The 20,012-nt window shown below is 58.7% G+C and overlaps 1 protein-coding gene across 1 annotated transcript in view; it reads left to right on the plus strand.

Annotated features, from left to right (window-relative positions):
- Nucleotides 1-9,789: 9,789 nt before the first annotated feature.
- ALX4 (ALX homeobox 4) overlaps nt 9,790-20,012 on the plus strand; it is a 38,302-nt gene continuing 28,079 nt past the window's right edge. The window contains exon 1 of the mRNA XM_079103046.1: nt 9,790-10,333. Coding sequence (XP_078959172.1) covers nt 9,883-10,333 — 451 coding nt within the window. The 5' untranslated portion in view covers nt 9,790-9,882. The remainder of the gene's footprint in view (nt 10,334-20,012) is intronic.

Here is a 20,012-nt window from a genome sequence, read left to right on the forward strand (position 1 = left end):
CCTCTGGAGGGGGCCCCACTGACGCCCCGAGTTCAGACCTCTCTGGCCTCCGGAGCTGTGAGGGAATAAGTCTGGTTCTTGTCAGCCACCCAGCTCAGGGCAAGTGCTAAGGAAACGCTCAGAAACCCGGGCAGCATCTATCTGCATCGTTCCAGGAAGAAGGTTCATCAAATCCATGCAATACTCTCAGAAGTGGCTCCATGGGAAATCTAAGAGGCTCCAAGGGGAAACGTTTGGGTGAAAATTTCTGTATGAAAATATGATGTTTCTATCATGGTTCCTGCAGGAGAAACTGACCCAGAACCGGGAGGGCAGTGTCCCCCAAATCCTCAGGTCTCTGGTATTTCCTGCCCGCTTCCTGCTCTCTCTCCCTGGTACCCACTCTGTGCCACCTGGGTAAGCTCTGCTTCACCTCCTGGACTCGGGCTCCTGTGTCCTCTGAGGTCAACTTGGCAAATCATTTGGGAAACAACTCTTAGAGGCATCCAAAGTCAGTTGGAAGGGCACAAAGCCCTGGGGTCCAGGCTGTCCGCCTGCACTGCAACCCAGCCCGAGGGGAGCAGCCCTTACAAAGGGAAATTGGTCCTTTGGGAGTGATAAAAATGTTTGGAGACTAGAGAGAGGTGGTGGATGCACCACACAGAGAGTGTAGGGTCGCTGAATTGTTAGCCTCAAAATGGGTGTTTTGTGTTATGTGAGTTTCATCTACATTAAAAAGGGGGGCACAGGATCCCTTCTCTGGAGCAGTAAATCTCATTTCGTTCCTCTCTCCATCGCCAAGAAATTGAAACCTGTTAGTTCCACAAGGGAAAGGATGAGCTCTGTGAAATATTTTGAGACAAATCCTGAAAGGGCACAGTTGGCCACGTTTGGGGCAGAGGGACCATGCGGGGAAACCTGGCGACCACTTACTATGAACACCACTGGAACTCGGGGTAGCTGCCAGAGCTTGGCGCGCTGCCCCAAGCCCGGAACACCTGCCACTTTTCCAAGTAAGAATAAGAAGAGAAATCAAGAGAACACCTCCCCACGTGATCGCTGATCCTCACAACCTTCCTAGGAGATAGAAATAATACCGTCGTTTCCCAGAAGAGGAAACCAAGAGCAGAGAGAAGGGACTTGCGCGATTGCGCCCCCGACACCGCGCATTGGAGACGCGCTCTGCTCGGCCCTCGAGCCCCCGCGTGCGCTTTGTCGCAACACATCGAAAACGCCCGGACCTGGACCTGGAAACTAATTCAATTTAGAGAAAGCAGCGAGGAGTTTCCCGTGCCCCGGAGGATGGCAGAGCAGCTGGGGAAAATAGGCTGAGAAGCAGCTCGGTGTCCCAGGCCCCACGCGAGTCACTGCGCAGATACAGCCGCGTTCCAGCCTAAGCGCCTTCCTCCTCCCAAGGGTTTCATTTTCCTGGGTGCTTTGGGGCCGGCGGCCCTCCGGTGGCCTGGCCCTGCCTCCTTCAGTTTCCAAGGAAGAAGCCAAGGAGAGCGCGCTACGGGCTGGTAGGAGTGCGCAGGTCACCGATTGGCCACCCATCCAACTCAGCGAAGGCTCCACCCCCTGGGACCTCGGCAACCTGGCTCCCCTGGGACCTTGCCCCTGCCACCGGAGTGGCCCTAGCAGAATGTGAGGTTGTAGATTTGACTTTCTTTTATCTCATGAACGATCTTTTTGGTTTTGCAAGACGTTTCGGTTCTTCCGTTTTCGGGGTGACGGTGCAGCAGATTTTCCCAGGGCTGATATTGGATTGTACCCACGCCGCTGCGCTGCGCTTCCAACTTTAGATCTACAATCTGAAGCTTTGCCTTCCCTGCCCCCGGCTCTGGACAGAGGGGTCTGCGAGAAGAGAAGGGCCCTCAGTCTGCCAGCAGCTGCACGCTCTGGGCCCCTTCCGGTCATGCTGGGAGAATGCGGATCAGATGGGCCAGCAGTGCGCCCTAGGGAGGGAAGGCCCTCAGGCTGGGTGGGAGCGAGAGTACTGGGGAGGCCTCTGGGTCCCCAGTTACTCCTGGTTGGATGGAGGGAATGGCTATGCTGGGGGGTCAGCTAGAGAGAGCAGAAAGGCATTAGGAATATAATCACCCCAAGGCTTACTAAGCATCTACTACGTGCCAAGCGCGTGCCAAGAGCAGTGTATGGTTGCTGCTCCCCCCTGTCGCCAGTGCCTTAGGTACCAAGTGTTTCTCCTGGGCATTCCACTTGGGCCCCACCCTCCCCAACCCCAGCCCTCCTCCCTGCCAGTCACAAGCCTCAGGATTATGGAGATCAGTGTGCCAGCCTGCCTTCTGTGACAGGTGCGGGGACGGGTGGGAAGCCCGCTGTGGAGGAGGGTCTCAGGAGCAGGGTGCTAAGCCACAGGCCCACCCCCTTCTGAGAGGCCCTGCCCTGAGGCTGCGGGGACAACCATACCAAGTCTGGGAGCCTGGAGCCCTGAGCTTGAGGGTCAACCTGACCTCCCACTTGCAGGGTGACTTCGCACAGGGACTGTGTCTTTCTGGACTGGTGTCCCCAACTGTAAAAGACATACTATTCCTCAAGCAGTAACGAGCTTACATACAAAGAACCGACAGATGTGAAAGGCCGCCAGAGAGCAAGGATGGGGGGGGTAAAGCCAGGACAGCTGCGGCCACGCCCGCCCAACACGCATGCTCCACCTCCCTGTGCACCAGCAGGCGGGTGGGCAGGTCTGTGGGACCGTTACTTTCTCTGGCCTTTCACTCCTCTTTGCTTTGAAAGGACCCTGACCCAGGATGGAACTGTGGGCAGCAGAAGGGGGTGAATATGACCTGTTTCCCCAGCACTTGAGCGGCAGGAACCCCAGCTGATCACTTTAAGGTTGGGCCCTAAGATCTAAAATGGCAGAACCTCCACTATATAAAGGATGTGATTATTGCCATTAGGAAAAATTATCTTGAGACTGATCCTACACCATACTTAAAGCTATCCTATCAGGCGAGAACTATTATCATGCCCATTATACAGAAGAAGAAACTGAGGCCCAGGGAGGCTGACATTGGACAGTATAGCCTGTAATCAGCACAACTGGGATTCACCCCTGAACCTGAGGCTGGGCTCTCTCCACCACTAGTGGAATGAATGGCTGTCAGGGTCTTTAATGCTTCCTTCCCCCACCTTCCCAGCACCAGGGGTCTCCCCATTGTCACAGACAGAGCCCTCAACCCAGCGTGGTCCTAGAAGCTCCCTCTCAGCACCATGGGGACGACCCTGGGCAGAATGGGGCTTGGCACTGGAGTTCATGCTGGGGCCACTGGCTGCCTGCCATCTCTTGCTCAGGGGAAGGGGCAAGGAGACTAACAAATGTCACCTTAGAGGTGAAGGACTTGGGACTCAGAGGCTGAGCGCAATGGCATGGGGGAGGAGACAAGGGAAGTAGGGGCCATGCTTTCTCCTGGGAGGGGAGCCCAGTGAGGTCCCCAACCTCACCAAGGTAGCCGGACCCGTGCTCTGAGGATCAGAGGACAGAAGAGTGGGGACGGAAGGGGCAGTGGGGAGGACCCAGAGCGGAGCAAGAAGCCAGCCCTCTCCCGTCTCCCAGAACTTCTGCCTCTCCTCAGCTCCCCCTGGGCTTCCTGACCAGGGGAGCTCAGGAGCCGGCTCTGCTCAGACCAGGTAGCTGAACTTTTGAGGGCCAGGGACTCCTTGGAGTCACCAGCAGAAGCTCTGGACCCTTGCACGGAGAAGGCACAGAGAGATAGGGCATTGATACTCCTTTCCCTCCGTTACCGAGGCCTCCTCTTTCCCAGCTGAAAATGGGTTCCTATCTGCTTCCCTGGGTCGAAGGCTGAGCCAAGGCAGATGCACCCCCTGGCGAGCATCGCAGGACACTGAAACTGCTTTTTGCCCAGAGGTGCGTTGGGGCCCTGGATGTTTAAGACGGTGTGTTTGGCCGACATCCCTCACCTCCCCCACCCCCCATCTTTTGCACACTTTGAAAAAAACCTTAAAGGACCAGCTTCCAGGAAAGAAAAGAAGACTCCAGTCTAAACACCTGGTGGTCTGGGTCAGGGGTTCTTTGCATATTTAAATTATCTGAAGTCTTCATGACTGTAACTGGGTGGGAAGGTGTCAGCCAGAGCAGAGACCTCATCTTTCAAAGCCTTCCTGCCAGGCTTGGGAGGGCTCCCCAGACCCCAGTGCTGCCTGCTCGGACCCTCTGAGCCCCAGTCCCCGCCCTGCTGGCTTTGCCTCCAAGTTGCAGGGAGGAGGTGGGGCAGGAAGGTCTGGGCTCCGCAGAGCACCTGGACTACCCTATTCAGACCCGAACCCCAGCTGCGGAGAAGCACCAGGTGCCCTGCGCCCCCAAGGACGGGGAGACAGATCCCAGAAGCAAATCTGGGTGGGCAAAGGTGTGCTTCTCAGGGACGCAGAGCAGTGGAGGTTGGTCATTTTGTGGAACCTCCCTAGCTCCAGTTCTGTGCTTCCTAAACTCTGGAACGGCCAGAACTCTCTAGAACTTCTCGTTTAGGAAGCACCTCAGGAGTTTGTGCTATGAAGATGTGCCCCTCTGCGGAGCTCCCCAACACTTGCTAGCCAGGGTTCCAGGAACGGCTAAGCACATAAACTCGGGGTGCAGGTCCTAGTGTGAAGGGCAGCCAAGCAGGCCAGTACCGTCCCTGGCTTCTTTCCCGAAGTCCCCGCAGGCTCAGACACCTAAGCGCTCTGGCTCCTGCTGGGAAGCCCTGTGCGTGCTCCTGGGGCCGTGTCTCCCTCCCGGCCTCCTGGGGCAGCCACCCAGCAACCCAGGGCAGCAGCAGGCACCAGAGCTGAGAGCTGGAAGGTGCCGTGGCCTCTGCGTTCCAGGGGAGATTGAGTCAGGGCCAGGGAGACCAGGGTCTGGGGGCGAACTCCTCAAAGACCTGTGCGCCTTGGAGGGCTTGATGGGTCCGGGCCGGCTGCTGGGTTGGCGAGCACTCCGAGTCCCGGCTGGACTCGCTGCTATCTGCTATCCTGTCTCCCCCAGTGACACTGGAGAGTAGGGGCTTTTCCAGACCAGGGAGGGAGAGGAACTTTTCCACCCTTCAGTCTCCCCAACCCCCACAGGGTCTGGAGGAAGCGCAGCGGTGAGGAGCCTGTGCTACCATCCCAAGTTCAAGTTCCAAGTCCTCTGTTTGGCGGTGTGACCATGAGCAATTGCGTTCTTCACTTTTCTGGGCTCTGTTTTTTTTTTTTTTTTTTTTTTTTAATCTTGTAAAATGAGAATAATACCACCATAAGGCTATTAGGGGGACTGCGAAGATTTCAAGGTGCAAAAGCTGACATGAAGCAGTTGCCCAAGACTTGGTTGCTGTTATGATGCTATTTCCTGTTAGTATGCTGTGATTTCCAGCGTACAGGGGTCTGCAGGACAGACTGGTTCCTGCAGAAAAGAGAGGAAGGAAGGAAGGGAGGGAGGGAGGGAGGGAGGGAGGGAGAAAGGGAGGGAGGGAGAGAGGGCGGGAAGGAAGGAAGGAAGGAATTGTAAGATCCCTGGCTCAGGCTTTTTCTCCACATCCCTCCCCCTCCCGTGTCTAAAATACTTCAGCGACCCCCAAACTTCTGAGCAGTCTTTGTAGCCCCCTGTCACTTGCAGAGAGCCAGCTTCCACAGTAGCAGACACAACTCCCTGAGCTAGGTATGGTGTCCATTTTGCTCCCCATAAAAGTCCAGGTGTGGGGCAGCCATGAGGTCACCCAGAAGGTCAGCAGTGGCCAGTCCAGGGCTGGTGTTCTTCTCTAAAGTTCTACCACCTGCCCAGTCTGGGCAGGAGTGCGGTAGGAATTGAGAGTTGGGAAGCTCCTACCTGAGGAGGGGGCTTTGATGTGACCTTCCCTCTGAAAGGAATGGGAGACTGCTCCGCCTTGCTCCTGCTGGGGATCCTCTGTCCAGTTCAGTCCACCATCCCTGGGTTCTGCCTCAAAAGCTGGAGCCCTGAGCAGTGGAGACAGCGTGGTTGTCTTGACCCGGGCAGTGCGTCTGGCTCCTCAGCTGTTCAGGGTCCCGCTCAACAGTGATTCTCTGAGCAGAGCCTCATGCCAAGTACAGCGCTGCGGAAGAGATACAAGAAAGCAAGTAAATCCCCAAATGCAGGGACAGCGCCAGAGGCTATGGACACGGGCAGACATGACCGAGGCAAGGGTGGGAAAGGAAAGCCTCAGGACTGAGCATTGCATTTATTTTTAATTTGAGTTATTTATTGCACTGCCGGGGCTTGAACCTGGGGCCGTGCACATGCTAGGCAAGCGTTCTACCACTGAGCCCCATCCCCAGCCCTGGTGTTGGGGTGGAGGAGGAAAAATTGTTGCCACTTCCCCTCCCCCGCATACAAAGCCCCCCTAGGGAAGGAAGAGGCTGCCTCCTGAGGGCTGAGTGGAAGAGGCGACTGGAGAAGAGGGCAGCTAGGGAGGAACCTGCCCCGTGATGGTGGTACAGGACCTGAACCAGCCCTGAATTCTGCACGCAGTGAGGGAACAGGCATGCAGATGCGTCACGCGGTGTGTGAGGCAATGGCATGCCACGGGGACCCTTAGCTGTGGGAGAAATACCGCACCTGGGGAGCAGAAGCCAGGGTTAGAGCCAAGTGTCGGTGCCCTCCATGAGCCCGAAGGCTGGAAGTGTGCCCTGCACCTTGCTGAGGGACTGGGCAGCCGAGGCTCGGCATTCAGCTGTGGCAAGAGGGACACTGGATGCGGGGATGAGCTGGCGGCATTCAGCTATGGCGAGAGGGACACTGGATGCGGGGATGAGCTGGCGTTGAACAGAGAGGAGCACCTAGCTACACTTCTCTCTCCCAGGAGGGTGCTGGGAGGGAGCCGGGAGAGGGGGTGAGTGGACGAGTGCGTGAGGGTTTCACTGAGTGGCCTGGAATGTCCTCACACAGATGCAGGCCAACCTGCAAGCCCTTCCTCCCCTGTGGGACCCGCTATTCCTCTTGTCCACCTGTGAGGCCCCACACAGAGGGCGGAGGGTGCCCAGGGTTTGAATCCTCCAGTGGCCAGAAAACAGATCACTGAAGCCCAGGGTGGGGAGAGGGTAAGAGGCAGCAAAGAAACTTCCTGGGACGCAGCAGGTCATCGCCCTGAGTGCGCTTGGCCCTTGCCCGGAGGACTGGGAATGTTGCATAATGGCAGCTGTGCCTGGCCCGGCCTGGGCTCGTACTGTACTCCCACCTCTGCTTCATTTCTAGGTCAGGTCAGGGATGGGACAGGGTGCAAAGGGGGAAGGATGGCCACCACCACCATCTGGGAGCCTGCAGGTGGCTTCTGGGCTCAGAGGGGCTGGGATAGCCTGCTCCATTGCAATTCCTGACAAAACATTAAGTCCCTAAGCTTCTAGGAATCACAGGACGTTTTCATTCATTCATTCAACACACATTTTATGAGCCCTGTGTGGTGCCAAGTCCTGCGGTGCACAAGCAGGCCTGGCCCCTGCTTGGAAAGAACTCACTGCTCCTGGGTGGGCACAGGCCCGGGAGGGGCCAGCACGATATTAATTTTTGCACTTGATTTCGGCAGAGGAGGTGAGTGGTGACCCATTGTCTTCGGCTAGAGGAACCCAGGCTCCTGGAACTCGGGCTGTGCTGGGAGGTTGGGAGAAACTGAGGGTTAGGGTTGTGCAAGCCCAGCATTAGCATTTGGGTCTACAGGTACTCATGAGCACTTAAAGGCTACCCTAGGGTCCCTGGGGGAACCACCGGCCAACAGGATTGGGGTGTATGCACACGGAAGCAACCAGAAAACCACAAGGTCTGAAATGAACAGGAAGAGAGTGTTAGCATCAACACAGACTGAGATGAACTCCAAATCACTAGCCAGAAAAGAGCACAGGATGGTGGGAATCCTTCCAAGTCAAGGGAACTACCTTGTGGCCAGGCAGAAGAACTTGGCAGTTCTAGGAACTGAAAGAAACTTCGACTGGACAGGAGTATTTGGGATGATGGCAAGTTCATCCACTTTTTGACTGAGATTGGAAGATGATTTGGTGTCTTTAAGACTCAGTCTATCCATATGCAAAATGGGTGTGATAAGATTGTGACCTAATACAAGTAATTTCTGGCAAAATAGGTGGATGCTTAACAAATATAAGGCCCTCATGTGGCTTGGGCCTGCTGGCCAGAGAGACGGAGTTCCTAATACTGCAGGGAAAGAGTTCAGGCCTTGGCACCCCTGGTTTGATTTAAGAAATATCTTCATTAACAACTGCTTCGAGGTAAACTGGCAATGGAAACCAGATGTGGGATGGGTGAGCACGAACCAGAGATATCAAAGGTTGGGGTGAGGTGAGAATTAGCCCAGATGAGGGTGGAAGTAGATGGGTGACCCCCCCCCCCAGGCATGTTTTCTTTGGGGTTCCTTAAGTGCAACAATCCACTCCCAGGTCTACAGTGTAGGGTCCTCTGTCCTTTCACCTCCCCCCAACTCCCCCTCTTTTGAGGCCCCCTCCCATGCAGGGAGCCCCCTGCAGTTTAGGGAGTGCTGCGGTTCATCTTTGGGTCTCCACTGTTAGCGTGGGGGGCAGGATCGACTCCTACACGGGTTTCAAGAAAGGTGCTGCTACTTCTCACTGTGTGACCTCCACTGGCTGACCTCACTCCTCTGAACCTCAGTTGGTTTTATTGGAAAGCTGGGGACCCCAGTCTCTACCACTCACATTTGTGGTGGGTACAATCCATGACTAGCCACATGGCAGAGGTTCCAGGGGCAGATCCTTGGTGTTGCAGTCTCTGGGACCAGAGGAGGGGTTGGTATGAAAAAACACGACCCCTGGAATCCAAGCCAGGGAGAGAAGAGGCTGACTGACCTCAGCCCCAGCAGTGAACAGGTGGCAGAGCAACAAGTGGGCACAGCCACAGGTCTCCAGATTTCCCCTTCTCAACTTAGCGGGCCAGAAGACCCAGTCGTCTGGTCACAGACACACGGTGATGGCGCCAGGGAAGGAGGAAGAGCTCACGGGTCTCTAAAGCTTCTGAAGCTGGGCCAGGCGGAGGGTCCCTCCAGTGGCTGAAGGAACACAGACCCTGCCGCACCCTGCCCAGTGCCTTCCCAGGGCAGGCAAATCTTAAGAGCGAACGCAGCGGTGCACAAGATGACTACAACTTCTGAGTCAATCTCGCGGAGCAACCAGAACAGGAGGCGGGACTGGAAACCTAGGTAAAGGTACCAGCGGACCGCCCCCGCCGTGCGCCAAGTTGGAGCGCAAGGGTGCAAAGCACTCGCCGGCATTCACTGGCAAGCCAGCGGCAGCCCATCTGACTCCGAATGTCAAAACCCGTTAGTTTTCTTTTTTTTAACCTGTCATTAAAATTTGCATTCCCCCATTCTAGGCCGAGATGAGAAGGTAACAGGACCCCCAGGGCTGCCGAAGCTGAACTGCGAATTGGCACCTTGTCCTCTCATCCCCGCCTGAAATCCAAAGGCCCTAGGGCGCCTCCGGCTTGAGTTCCCACTAGCGAATTAGTAGCATCTCCACAAAAGAGGAAAGGAGGGGGCCGGGCGGGGGGGGGGGGTAGGAGGCCAGGGAGAGAGGAGGAGGGGAAGAAGGAGGGGCGCAGGAAGGAGCAAGTCAGGGGAAAAAAATCACTTTTTTTTTTTTTTTTTCCGCCTCAAAATCTTAAGAGGGTTTGGGAGATCTGGTCAACTTTCCGAAACATCTGAATCTTTTTACAGCCCTCCGTTCTTTCCCTGGGCCAGCTGTGGGGAGGGAGGAAGGAGAGAGAGAGAGAGAGAGAGAGAGAGAGAGGCGTGGAGGGGGAGGAGGGAGACAGCGAGCAGGCCGGGCGCGGAGTGCACAGCCACCGCCTCCTCGCCTCTCCAAACTCCAGGCCAAGGCGCGCGGTGGCGTCCGCGCGCCCTCGCCGGCGCCCCCGCCCGTCGCCCGCGCAAGCCAGGCATGAATGCTGAGACTTGCGTCTCTTACTGCGAGTCGCCGGCCGCTGCCATGGACGCCTACTACAGCCCGGTGTCGCAGAGCCGGGAGGGCTCGTCGCCTTTTAGGGGATTCCCCGGCGGCGACAAGTTCGGCACAACTTTCCTGTCGGCCGCTGCTAAAGGGCAGGGATTCGGGGACGCCAAGAGCCGGGCCCGCTACGGCGCCGGGCAGCAGGACCTGGCGGCACCCCTGGAGAGTGGCGCCGGGGCACGGGGCTCCTTTAACAAGTTCCAGCCGCAGCCGCAGACCCCGCAGTCCCAGCAGCCGCCGCAGCCCCAGCAGCCGCAGCCGCCCGCGCAGCAACCGCATCTTTATTTGCAGCGAGGCGCCTGCAAGACACCCCCGGACGGCAGCCTCAAACTTCAGGAAGGCAGCAGCGGCCACAACGCGGCCTTGCAGGTCCCCTGCTACGGTGAGTGCACACGCCGGTCACCTGGGGCTGGGGACCTTGGGGTCCGTGGCTTCGCCACCCCCGAAATCCACTTGGCTTGCGGAAAGCAGGAGTTGGCGGGCCGGGGAAGCGCTGGGCGAGAGGTGGGTGATCCGGGTCGGTAAAAGAGTATCGACTGCTTCGAAGGGGCACGGGATCGGTTCTGCCTCCTTCGGATCCCCCGGCCGAGGCGGCGGAGCGCTTTGGCTATTAACCTCGCCCGGGAGTTGGCTTTTCCCGGTCTCCGCCGCGTTCCAAACCGCTCGCTTTGCGCAGCCCGCGGGGCCGGATTGGAAGTGGATGGCTACGTACTGGCCCAAGGCGTACGGCTGGAAGGAGTCGCGGCGCAGCGCTCGCATTCGGGCGTCCTGGGCTGCGGGGGCCTTGCTCCTCGCCAGCTTGGGGCTCCTCGCGCGGCGCCGCAGGTAAGAGCGTGGCAGGTGCGGGGCCGGGCGGGGACCGGAGCGCAGTCGGCCCAGGGCGCACTGGAAGCCGCTGCACAGCATCGCTACATGAGAGCGGGTTCGGAGACTCCGGGACCCCAGGAAACCCGAGTCCCGGCCGGGAGCGCGGCTCGCAGCGGGGACGGCGGCGGCTGGAGTGGTCGGGTGCTTCTCCCTCCGCGACTGGCCTCGAAAAACAATGGTTTAGGATGGACCCGGCGGGAAGGCAGGAAGCCACCGAGTCCCAGATGGTGTAGGACTGTGGGAAGAGGGAAGCGTCTAGGTCCTAGTGTAGGCCCGCGAGGAACGGGGGAGCTGGCCTAAATGACCTCTAAGCCCCCTTGAACAGCGGCCTCAGGACGAAGGCCTGGGCCCCCAGAGCATAGCCACCATGGCAGGGAGAGCGGCTCAAGGGGCTTTGAAACCACAGCAGTTCCAGAGCCTTGGCCTTGTCTTCCTCCACAGAATAGGGATGGGGAGCCCCAAACTGGAAGGCAAACAGAGAAGAGAGGAGGTACCTTCTCCAGAGCCAGGACACAACACCCACCACCCACCACCATCACCACCATGGCCAGCAGCCTGGCCTTGGCCTCTGGGCAGGGCCCTGTTGAGAGGAGCTGATCCTTGACTGGGCAATGAATTTGGCTGCCTTAATCCAGGCCGGTTGTAGAGGCACTAGGCCTGGGGACAGAGGTGGGACATGGAGGCCTTAGTGACCAGAATAACCTTAGGAAAACAGCCCAGGGCAAACACTTTCTCATATGCAAACTTGCTGTCTCCCAGGCTTAGACCAGCTCAAAGGGGGTCAGGGGTACAGCCATTCCCATAGTCATACATTTGTCTACACTTGCATTTTACACACACACACACACACACTTCCTCATGAGTCAAGTACTCACACACATGTGGCCTCACACCAACCACACACTCCCAACCCCACAGGGCAGGACTAAGCAGTTGCAGAAGGATCTGGTGGCCTTTCCCGAGTCCTCCGCCTTTCCTCTCCACCTCGAGCTGGATGGGATCAGGCACTCAGATCACAGCCACCCACAGCTACACACAGGTGCTTCTTCCACACAAGGACAGGGGCACTCCCAGCCTTGTCCATTGGCACCTGCCTGCCCAGCCCCAGGGGCCAGGCCCTGTCATCTGGGATGTTAAGTGAGAGCAGGTCCCAGACTGGGGACCCATGGAGGTTCATGTGCAGAGCCACATCGTGCTCTCCAGGACACTCGCTTTTTCGTATTTTAAAGAAATTCACCGATGAGACCTCTGAGGGACCGAGCTATTAGACAAGAAAAGAGCTAGCAACTCCCCAACTCCTGGGAGAAGACGCTAGGGTCCAGAGAGAGGGGGGAGAGGGCTCTGTGCCTCTCTGTGGCCTCCTGGTCCCCACTGCCAGCCTGGCCCTTCTACTTGCATTAGGCATGGGGATGAGGGAAAGGGCCAGCCATTTGACCTGGGACTGCCCCTGACCACCCTGTGACCCCAGAGCAAGTAACTCCACGGAACTCCTCGTCAGTGCCACAGGGCAGTAACAGCAGAGGCTCTGCTGGGTCCTAACGGCTCCCTCTGGGAGCCCCCTGCTGCACACTGCAGTCCCCTGGGTCTCTGCTATTTGGAGTGCCCAGTTCTGAGGAGGCAGCAAGCCCTGAGGCTGCTCTGGCAAAGCTGTAACTACAGACTGGGAGGAAAGCAGCCTGTCACCCCAGGGCCCCCAGGTCCCTGCTACCTAAGATGGAGGCACTCCGCAGGGCAACAGAGCCAACCGTCAAACACTGTGTCCCCCACAGAGACACCCTTAGCAACTGAGTTTTTGTGGTCAGGAGATGTCTGATCATTTGTAAGAAAGGGATTAGGCACATCAAGTCAAAGATGGGGAAACTGAGGCATTAAAGGTACAGGCTCTTCGCTTTACAGAGGTAGCTAGGAGAAGGGTCTCCAGTTTGCCACCATGCAGGGAAACTGAGGCACACGTTGATACCAGTTCTGTACCACAGCGATGAAAGTATACTCAAAAGAGGGGAATGAAGGTCAAGGCAAAAGTCCAGGAGCTTGGGAAGGGCCTGGAAACAGCCTTGGCGTTAGGCCTGGGCTCCGCGGATCCGGATCCCCACCACGGGCAGTTGAACACTCCAAACTCCCCCGGTTCTGGGGGTCGGTCCCCAAAGCAGTTCCAGTTGAAGGGGAGACTCAGTCTCAAGTACAATTCCCTGAATTCCGGGCACCCCGCGAGGGAGAGGCGGGCCTGGAGCTGCACCAGGGCCCAACCGAGGGAGTGCAGGGTCCGGAAGCCTCTGCGGCCTGGGGCTTCTCTGAAGGGGAGGTGAGAGAAACCCTCCCAGATTCCCGGCGCCCCTCGCTGTCTTCAGCCTTGGTTTCTCCGTCAGCACTTAAAAGGCAGTGATCAAGGTGACTGCCGTTTCCTCTGAGGGTAGGACAGTCGCGTTTTTACGAAAGAGTCCCAGAGTCCCGCCTGCCGCAATCCCGACCCCGCCAGGCTCCCTGTCCGCATTGGGCCTCCCCAAGTCCGAGCCCCAGCTCCAGGCGGGCCGCGTGGGCCCCAGGAGACCCGCCAGGTTAGAGATGAGACCATACTGCGGTGCGAAGAGCCTCCTGGGCCCCGGGGCCGAAGCTCGGGCGCCTGATCGCAAAAGCCTTGCCCGGATTCGCGCAGCCTCCGCCTGCGGGGCAGGCCGTGCCGGTGCGTCCGGGCGCGGGGAGATGCCCTACTACCTCCTTCCCTTTCGCTTTCGATTCGGTGCACGCAGGTTTTCGTTGCGAGCAAATTGCTACCTCCACCCCACCGGTCCCGGAAGGCAGAGGTCTCAGCGCCGAGGTGTGGGGAGACTGCGGCCAGGCCCCAGCCCTGGGGCGCCGCGGAGGGGCGCACCCTGATTTTTGGAATTAGACGCAGCGTTTAGAGGCCGGGGGTATAGATTTACTCCGCCCCGTGCGATCCACGCACCACGAAATGTGTAAACTCCAGTGGGGTCGCATTCGAATTTGGTCAAAGAACCGGGATTTTTTTTTTTTTTTTTTTTTTTTTAACTGAGAAATCCCAAAGAAACTGGGAGAAACCCAGAGGCGGGCAGAAGCGAAGGAGCCAGCCGGTGATTGTGCAAAGATCAGGAGAAAAGCGATCCTGAGGGCCGCGACCCCCGGGGCAGTTTGTAGGGAGAAGGCAGGGAAGGAAGATGCTTTTAATTTTTACTTTGTTAATTTCCATCGCCACCAGCCTGCTCCAGCAACCCGGCCTAAACACTCGCGGTTTTAACTAGAAAAACGGAAGACTTGGATGAAAAATCTAGCATCTTTTAAAATCATCCACTTGCACCATTTTTTCTTTATTATAATTTACGTACTAAAAAGCACAAGCTCTTAAATGGAAAGTTTGAAGAATTCTCAGGGACGTGCACATCAGTGTAACCAAGGCGTGGATCAAGATGAGGACCATTTATGTGTTAAATATGTGCACGAACTCTCTTGGGGGAAAAATGTGTAGGTTAAGAAAATGTCGAGAGGCCTCGGAGTCGGAACCTGGTCTCGTTCCTTGTGAGAGTGTTTCTTGAGTAGGGTGACCTTGTACGCAGGGCGTTGGTGCAGTCCTGTTTCTAATATGAGGTTACAACCCACCAGCCTCCGTCCTTTTCAAGGACCCCGGTGGGGCTGCCCGGCTGTCCCTGAGTCACCGAAACTCTGAGTCTGGTGTTGCATATCGAGCCGCGGTGGAAAACCAAGTTACAGCATCGTGCATAAAATCTCCTCGAGGTCCCCAAGGACTTCTGCTTGGAGGGGCAGCGGGAAGCACTCACCTTCCTCCCGGCCTGAGCCCCTTTCTTTGCGCGCCTTTGTTTTGGTGGCAGGCTAAAATGTGAAATGGAAACACATCTGCAGCTGCGGGAGGGGGCAGTTGGCATCCGCAGCGTTTGTCCGGGATGCGGGCTTCTTCGCTGACCTCTGGAGCCCGGTGCCCGAGGCAGTGGCAGAGCAAGGGGGGCAGAGCTGCCTGAGGCCGCCGCGGCCGCTCCGCAGGGATGGGACTGCGAGACGCGAGGCCGCGCTCCAGCCCTGAGCCTCTCGCTGCTCCATAGGCGAGTCGGTGAGCAGCGAGTAGCGGCGTGAGTGCGGCGAGAGAAGAGAGCGCCTGAAGGGTCAGCGCTCTCTGCAGCGGAGCTTCCGTGTCCCCCGAAAACCCCTTTGCTCCGGAAGGCCAACGCAGGATCAGACACCGTTCGGGGTGGGGCGGTGAGAGCGCCGGCCTGGGTCCGGACGTCGCCTCGCCTGCCCGGCGCCACCTGGCCACGTGCGCTTCAGTAGCGGGGTTCTCCAGACCTCTCTAGGCGACTTTGCGCTCCCCTCGCAGAGCAGAGAAAGACGGTCATCAGACTGGGAAATCACTGCCGCTGGCACCCCGGAGTGAAGGCACCCTCCAGTGACTCCAGAGCACAACCAGCAGTGCCCCTTGCTTAGGCGCTATAGGGCATCGGCCGATCGGCCAGGGCTCCACTAAAGTAAAAGGGTCCTTTGGGAGAAAGGAGGAGGCACCTCACCCAGCCAGCAAGCCCTCATGGCCTCAGTGCATACCTGAGGTTTGCTCTCTGTGATCAGTGACCGGTGGCCTCTGGGGTCTCGCTCCAGAGGAGCAACCCTGAGCCCCTCTCGGCTTTGGTCATGTAAATGGGTGGCACCCCATCCACAGTGGAGACGCTCCTGTCACCCCGTACCAAAGTGCGGAATAGCTTGGGGGCAACTGTGGCATCAAAAGATAGGTGACAAAAATTCAGCGGTGCCATAGAAACCTTCTGCGTGTCCAGGAAGGTGTTCCCGGACCGCAGTTGTTCCCTATTCCCAGTGCATTCCGTCGCCCTAGCAAAGACCAGCTCTTCCATCCCACCCCTCACCGCCGGCACCCTGGATGCGAGGGAGAAGTGGAAAAAGAGGTCCGCAGGGCGCAGAGGGGAAGAACCGCGTCAAGGGAGACTCAGAGGAGCGAGTGGCTGGCTGCGCTGGGCGGCTCTGGCTTCTGATTCCAGAGGCAGCTGGCAGGGTGGCTGCCAAGCTCCGTGGCAGCCGGGGTAACCTTCTGGTGGGGGAGTTCTCTGGGAGATACCGTCGCGCGCAGATAAGAGGCGCCACTGCCTGCCAAGGTACCTGCCTTTGCTAGGACCGCGCTGCACGTACTGGGGACCTCCCCAAGGTTGCCAGGGCTGGGCGCCGGCGCTGCGGCACGTTGGAGAGACAGGGAGACAGAGGTTCATCAGCTGCTTAGAGCGGATCGCCTTGGAGATGATTCCCGCCCTGAGCTGGTGGCCAAGGAGCGTAGGTGCCGGCCGCAATCTCTTCCCGGAGAATCAGACCTCGGACCTTGCAGCCCAGGTCCGGGTGAGCCGCTGGTTCTCCATGCACCCCAAGAACGGTGACCAGCAAGGATGGAAGGCTGTGGAGGGTGTGGGCTGCGGCGCTGAAGTCTGGCTGGCCACTAGGGTGGAGCAGGAGGCACAGTACCCACGCAGGTCACAGCTCTCCATGGTCCCTGTTCCCTAAATGGCTTTGGAGAACTCCGCTGTGCTTCCGGCTCTGAGATTCAGCTCAGAAATTCTGGAGTTTGGATGAGGTCCAAAGGCCTTCGGGGGGGTTCTGGTGCCAGTGGGGCCCACCTTCATCCCCTCTCCGCCCTGCCCACTCCCACATACACTCGTCTGGGAGAAATCATGGTGGGGGTGGCGGAAACATCTTCCCGGGAAGAACAGGTGGACTGGGCAGCCGCCCCAGGACCCAAAGTGGGCCTGGGAGTTCTGGTGTTGAGTGCAGGTTCTGGGCCCAGGACTGGAGCATCGCCGCTGGGGGTGTGAAGCACCTGCGTTTGCACCTCAGAGGACCGGGCTCAAGCCGCTGCCGGAGTTCCTGGCTCTCGGAGGATGGAGCTGCTGCACTGGGTTTCTGCTCACCTTCCCTACCGCCGGGTTCACTGGGCACCTACCATGGGCACAAACCGAGGGTGCCTCCTGTGCTAGCGCTATGTCCTTCCTGGTGTATACAGTGGCGCTTATCAAATGCTCAACAGCCAGGAGGATGAATGAAGACTTGGCATTTCGTTTGGAGTGTGGCCCCGCAGGGTGAAGTGCCCCGGGGCATTGTGAAGATTCCTGGGCTTGCGTGTGGTGAGCACAGTGTGCACGTGGGTGGGCAGGTGCCCCGCGGAGACTCGCTGGGTGTGCATCCTGCTGTCCACATGCTGCAGGGTATGTATGTGTGTACACACTAGTTCCTGGGCACTGCTGTGTGAAAGACGTGCCGTTTCCCCCCGGGCTTTAGTCTTTGTGACCATGACATGAGCTCCGTATACAGTGAGCACCTGCCTGTGGCTCTAAGGCCTCTCCTGGTCCGAGTGTGATGTAGCCACCTCCACGGTTGCTCCCCAGGAGCCGGCGACTAAGCACATATGTGTCTCAGACTGACACTAGGAGCTGGTTGTACCTCCGAGGGGCAGCTGACTCAGTGAATGGCCAGTCCCCAGCAAGTGCCAGTGTCCTCCTGAGGCCCGTAGCTAGGGTCCATCCAGCCCACCTGCCCTGCATACAGGCCTGCTGCCACCTCCCCGCTCTGTGGGGTGGGCCCTCTGTCCTTTGTGGCTCGTTGGAAGGAAAATCATTGTGAACCCCATTCAGCAGATGAGCAAACTGAGGCCCAAGGAGCTAGGGAGCCCCACAGGCAGGTCAGTGGGAGGGCAGGGCCCTGCCAGGTTCTCCTCACCGCAGTGCCACTGTGCAGGCCACACTCTGCATCAAATAGGACAGCCGCTTGCAGTCCCACCCCTTCCCAGAAGTGAGGCGGACAGCACCACAAGCTCCTGGGCACTAGTGGAGCCGGGAGAGAGGTCCCGTGGGGCTCCGGGTGGGCTTGCAGGGGCCCCTCCCATGTACGAGCTGCCAGGGCGGGAGTCCTGCTCTGTCCCCACCCAGAACCCCGGGGCAGGGGTGCCTGAGGCCATGGACTGGCTCCTCCTTTCCGCGGAGTGTCTGCCTGGTGCTGGGGATCTTGGTGGCATCAGGACCTCTGGCCCCCAGCACACCCACACACCAGCTCCCAGGGTCGTGCTGGGGGCCTCCAGCTCAACGTTGGCAGAGATGACAGTCCCCTACTGGCCGGAAGGTCCTGTTTCACAGAGCGGGGTTCACAGAGCGGGGGGCCTGAGAAGCCTGATCCCACTTCCTCGGGGCTCACGGGATTGGCCTGACGCTGTGCCAAGCCTTGTGGGGGATTCTGAGAAGTGGCGGATACAGCCTGTGCTTAAGGTCCCCAGGCAGACAGACAGGGAGGCTGACCCCCGCTTCCCGGGCGGGCGTGGGATGGAGGAGCCCCCAGTGCGAGCAGAGGAGGTCGGCACCCTGGCTGTGCCGCCAGGCAGGCAAGACGCCCCAGGGTTCTGCGGCTCATTAGAAACCACCGCTCGCTCCCAGCCCAGACTTCCTGGTAGGGGACCGTCCCCCAAGAGTGCAAGTCTCGACTGTTCCATGCAATAGTTGTGTGCCTTTAGCACAGCAGGCTGCGTATCTGTCCAGGCACTCGCAGTGTCCTCATTTGTCCAGGGGACCGTCTGAGCCTGTCCTCCTATGAGGGGGGCCTGGGAGAGGGCGCGTGCGTGGAGCGAGGTGCAGGAGCTCCTTTCCCACCAGGCTCTCTGCCCCCCGCGTGTGCTCCCTTCCGGGTGCCCCGGTATTGGGAATGGTGTGGGGTTCGAGTTGTTTATTTGTTTTGCTTACTGAGCGTGTGCGGTGCTGGGGCTCCAACACAGGACCTCGCGTGTGCGAGGCGAGCGCCCTACCCTGAGCTACACCCAGCCCTGAGCAGGTTTCAGAATGAGGATAGGGACCCCAGGCGCTGTCCAGGGTGTACGAGACCCCCAATGTCCAGGGGCCACCTGACCCTGGTTTGGGCCACATGTGTGCAGTCACATCTGGTCAGTATCCCAGCTCAAGAAGGGGCCGCCCCCGGCTCGGCTGCAGGGGTGCCCTCTGGGGATCTCGACCTCCCCTTCCGTGGCAACCCTGAACGGCCCCGGACAGTTTCTGAGGCCATGGGCTTCTGTGCGAGTCCAGGCCTGAGCCCAGGGGACCAAGGGAGGTGGAGGGATGGGTCCCCCAAGGTCCGCCAGAGGAGGGCCCCATCACTCTGCCAGGTCACTGAGCCAGGAGGAGGAAATGGTTGGTCCAACTTACAGAAAGGTGAGGTCTGCCAGGCGCGGTGGCACACGCCTGTCATCCCAGCAGCCAGGAGGCTGAGGCAGGAGGATCGCGAGTTCAAAGCCAGCCTCGGCAACTGAGTGAGGCCCTAAGCAACTTAGGGAGACCCTGTCTCTAAATAACATATTAAAAAGGCTGGGGATGTGGCTCAGTGGCCAAGCACCCCTGTCTCTCCTGGCTCCTTGCCTTAGTTTGTCCATTTGCAGGGCAGGGACACAACCGGGTCAGAGGGATCCGACAGCCAGGACAGAACCTCTGGTGCGGCTTGGCCTTGTGAAGCCCCGATGCCCTGAGTTTGCCCACCCGTGTGTCCGGCTTTTCCTGCGCGGTTTCTTTTCCTCCCGGTCACGACCCTTCCAGGCGGACAGCAGCATCCCTCCAGTTTCACAGATTTCACACCTGAGACGCAGGATGAGTGACCTTCCCACGGGGCACAGGTGGAAAGGAAGAAGCGAGTCCTTCCTGTCCGCGGGTTCCAGGAGCCTAAGAAGCGTCCTTTTTTAGGATGATCCTACAGACTTGAGGTGGCCCTAATCCTATCCCAGACAATCTGGAAATGGAAGGGGGCCTTTCCAACCTGCCCCCCAGGAGCTCTCCCCGTCATCACCTCCTGGGGACACTCTGCAGGTGGGACACCCTGCAGGTTGTCGTTCCAGACCTGGTTCAGACCTTGGAGCGCAGGGTGCAGGAGTGGCACGGGGCCTCCCCACTGGCAGGAGGGCAGCCTTGGTCAGGGCGGGGTGATGCCGAGGAACGTCTCTGGGAAGACCACGCCCAGGAGCGCAGAAGCTGCGCCGGCTGCGTCTGTTGTGTTTCCAGCTCTTTCCCCAGAGCCTGGAGCAGGCCTGGTGGACTCAGAAATGGTGAGTGTTGGTCGGACGGACGGACGGACTGGAGGTGAGCCTGCTGGGACCACTGTGCGTCTTCCCGTCCTCTCTTCCCTCCTCCTTTCTCTGGATGGAGACTGGGTGA

This window comes from Sciurus vulgaris, assembly GCF_902686455.1.
Source record: "Sciurus vulgaris genome assembly, chromosome: 11".
NCBI lineage: Eukaryota > Metazoa > Chordata > Mammalia > Rodentia > Sciuridae > Sciurus > Sciurus vulgaris.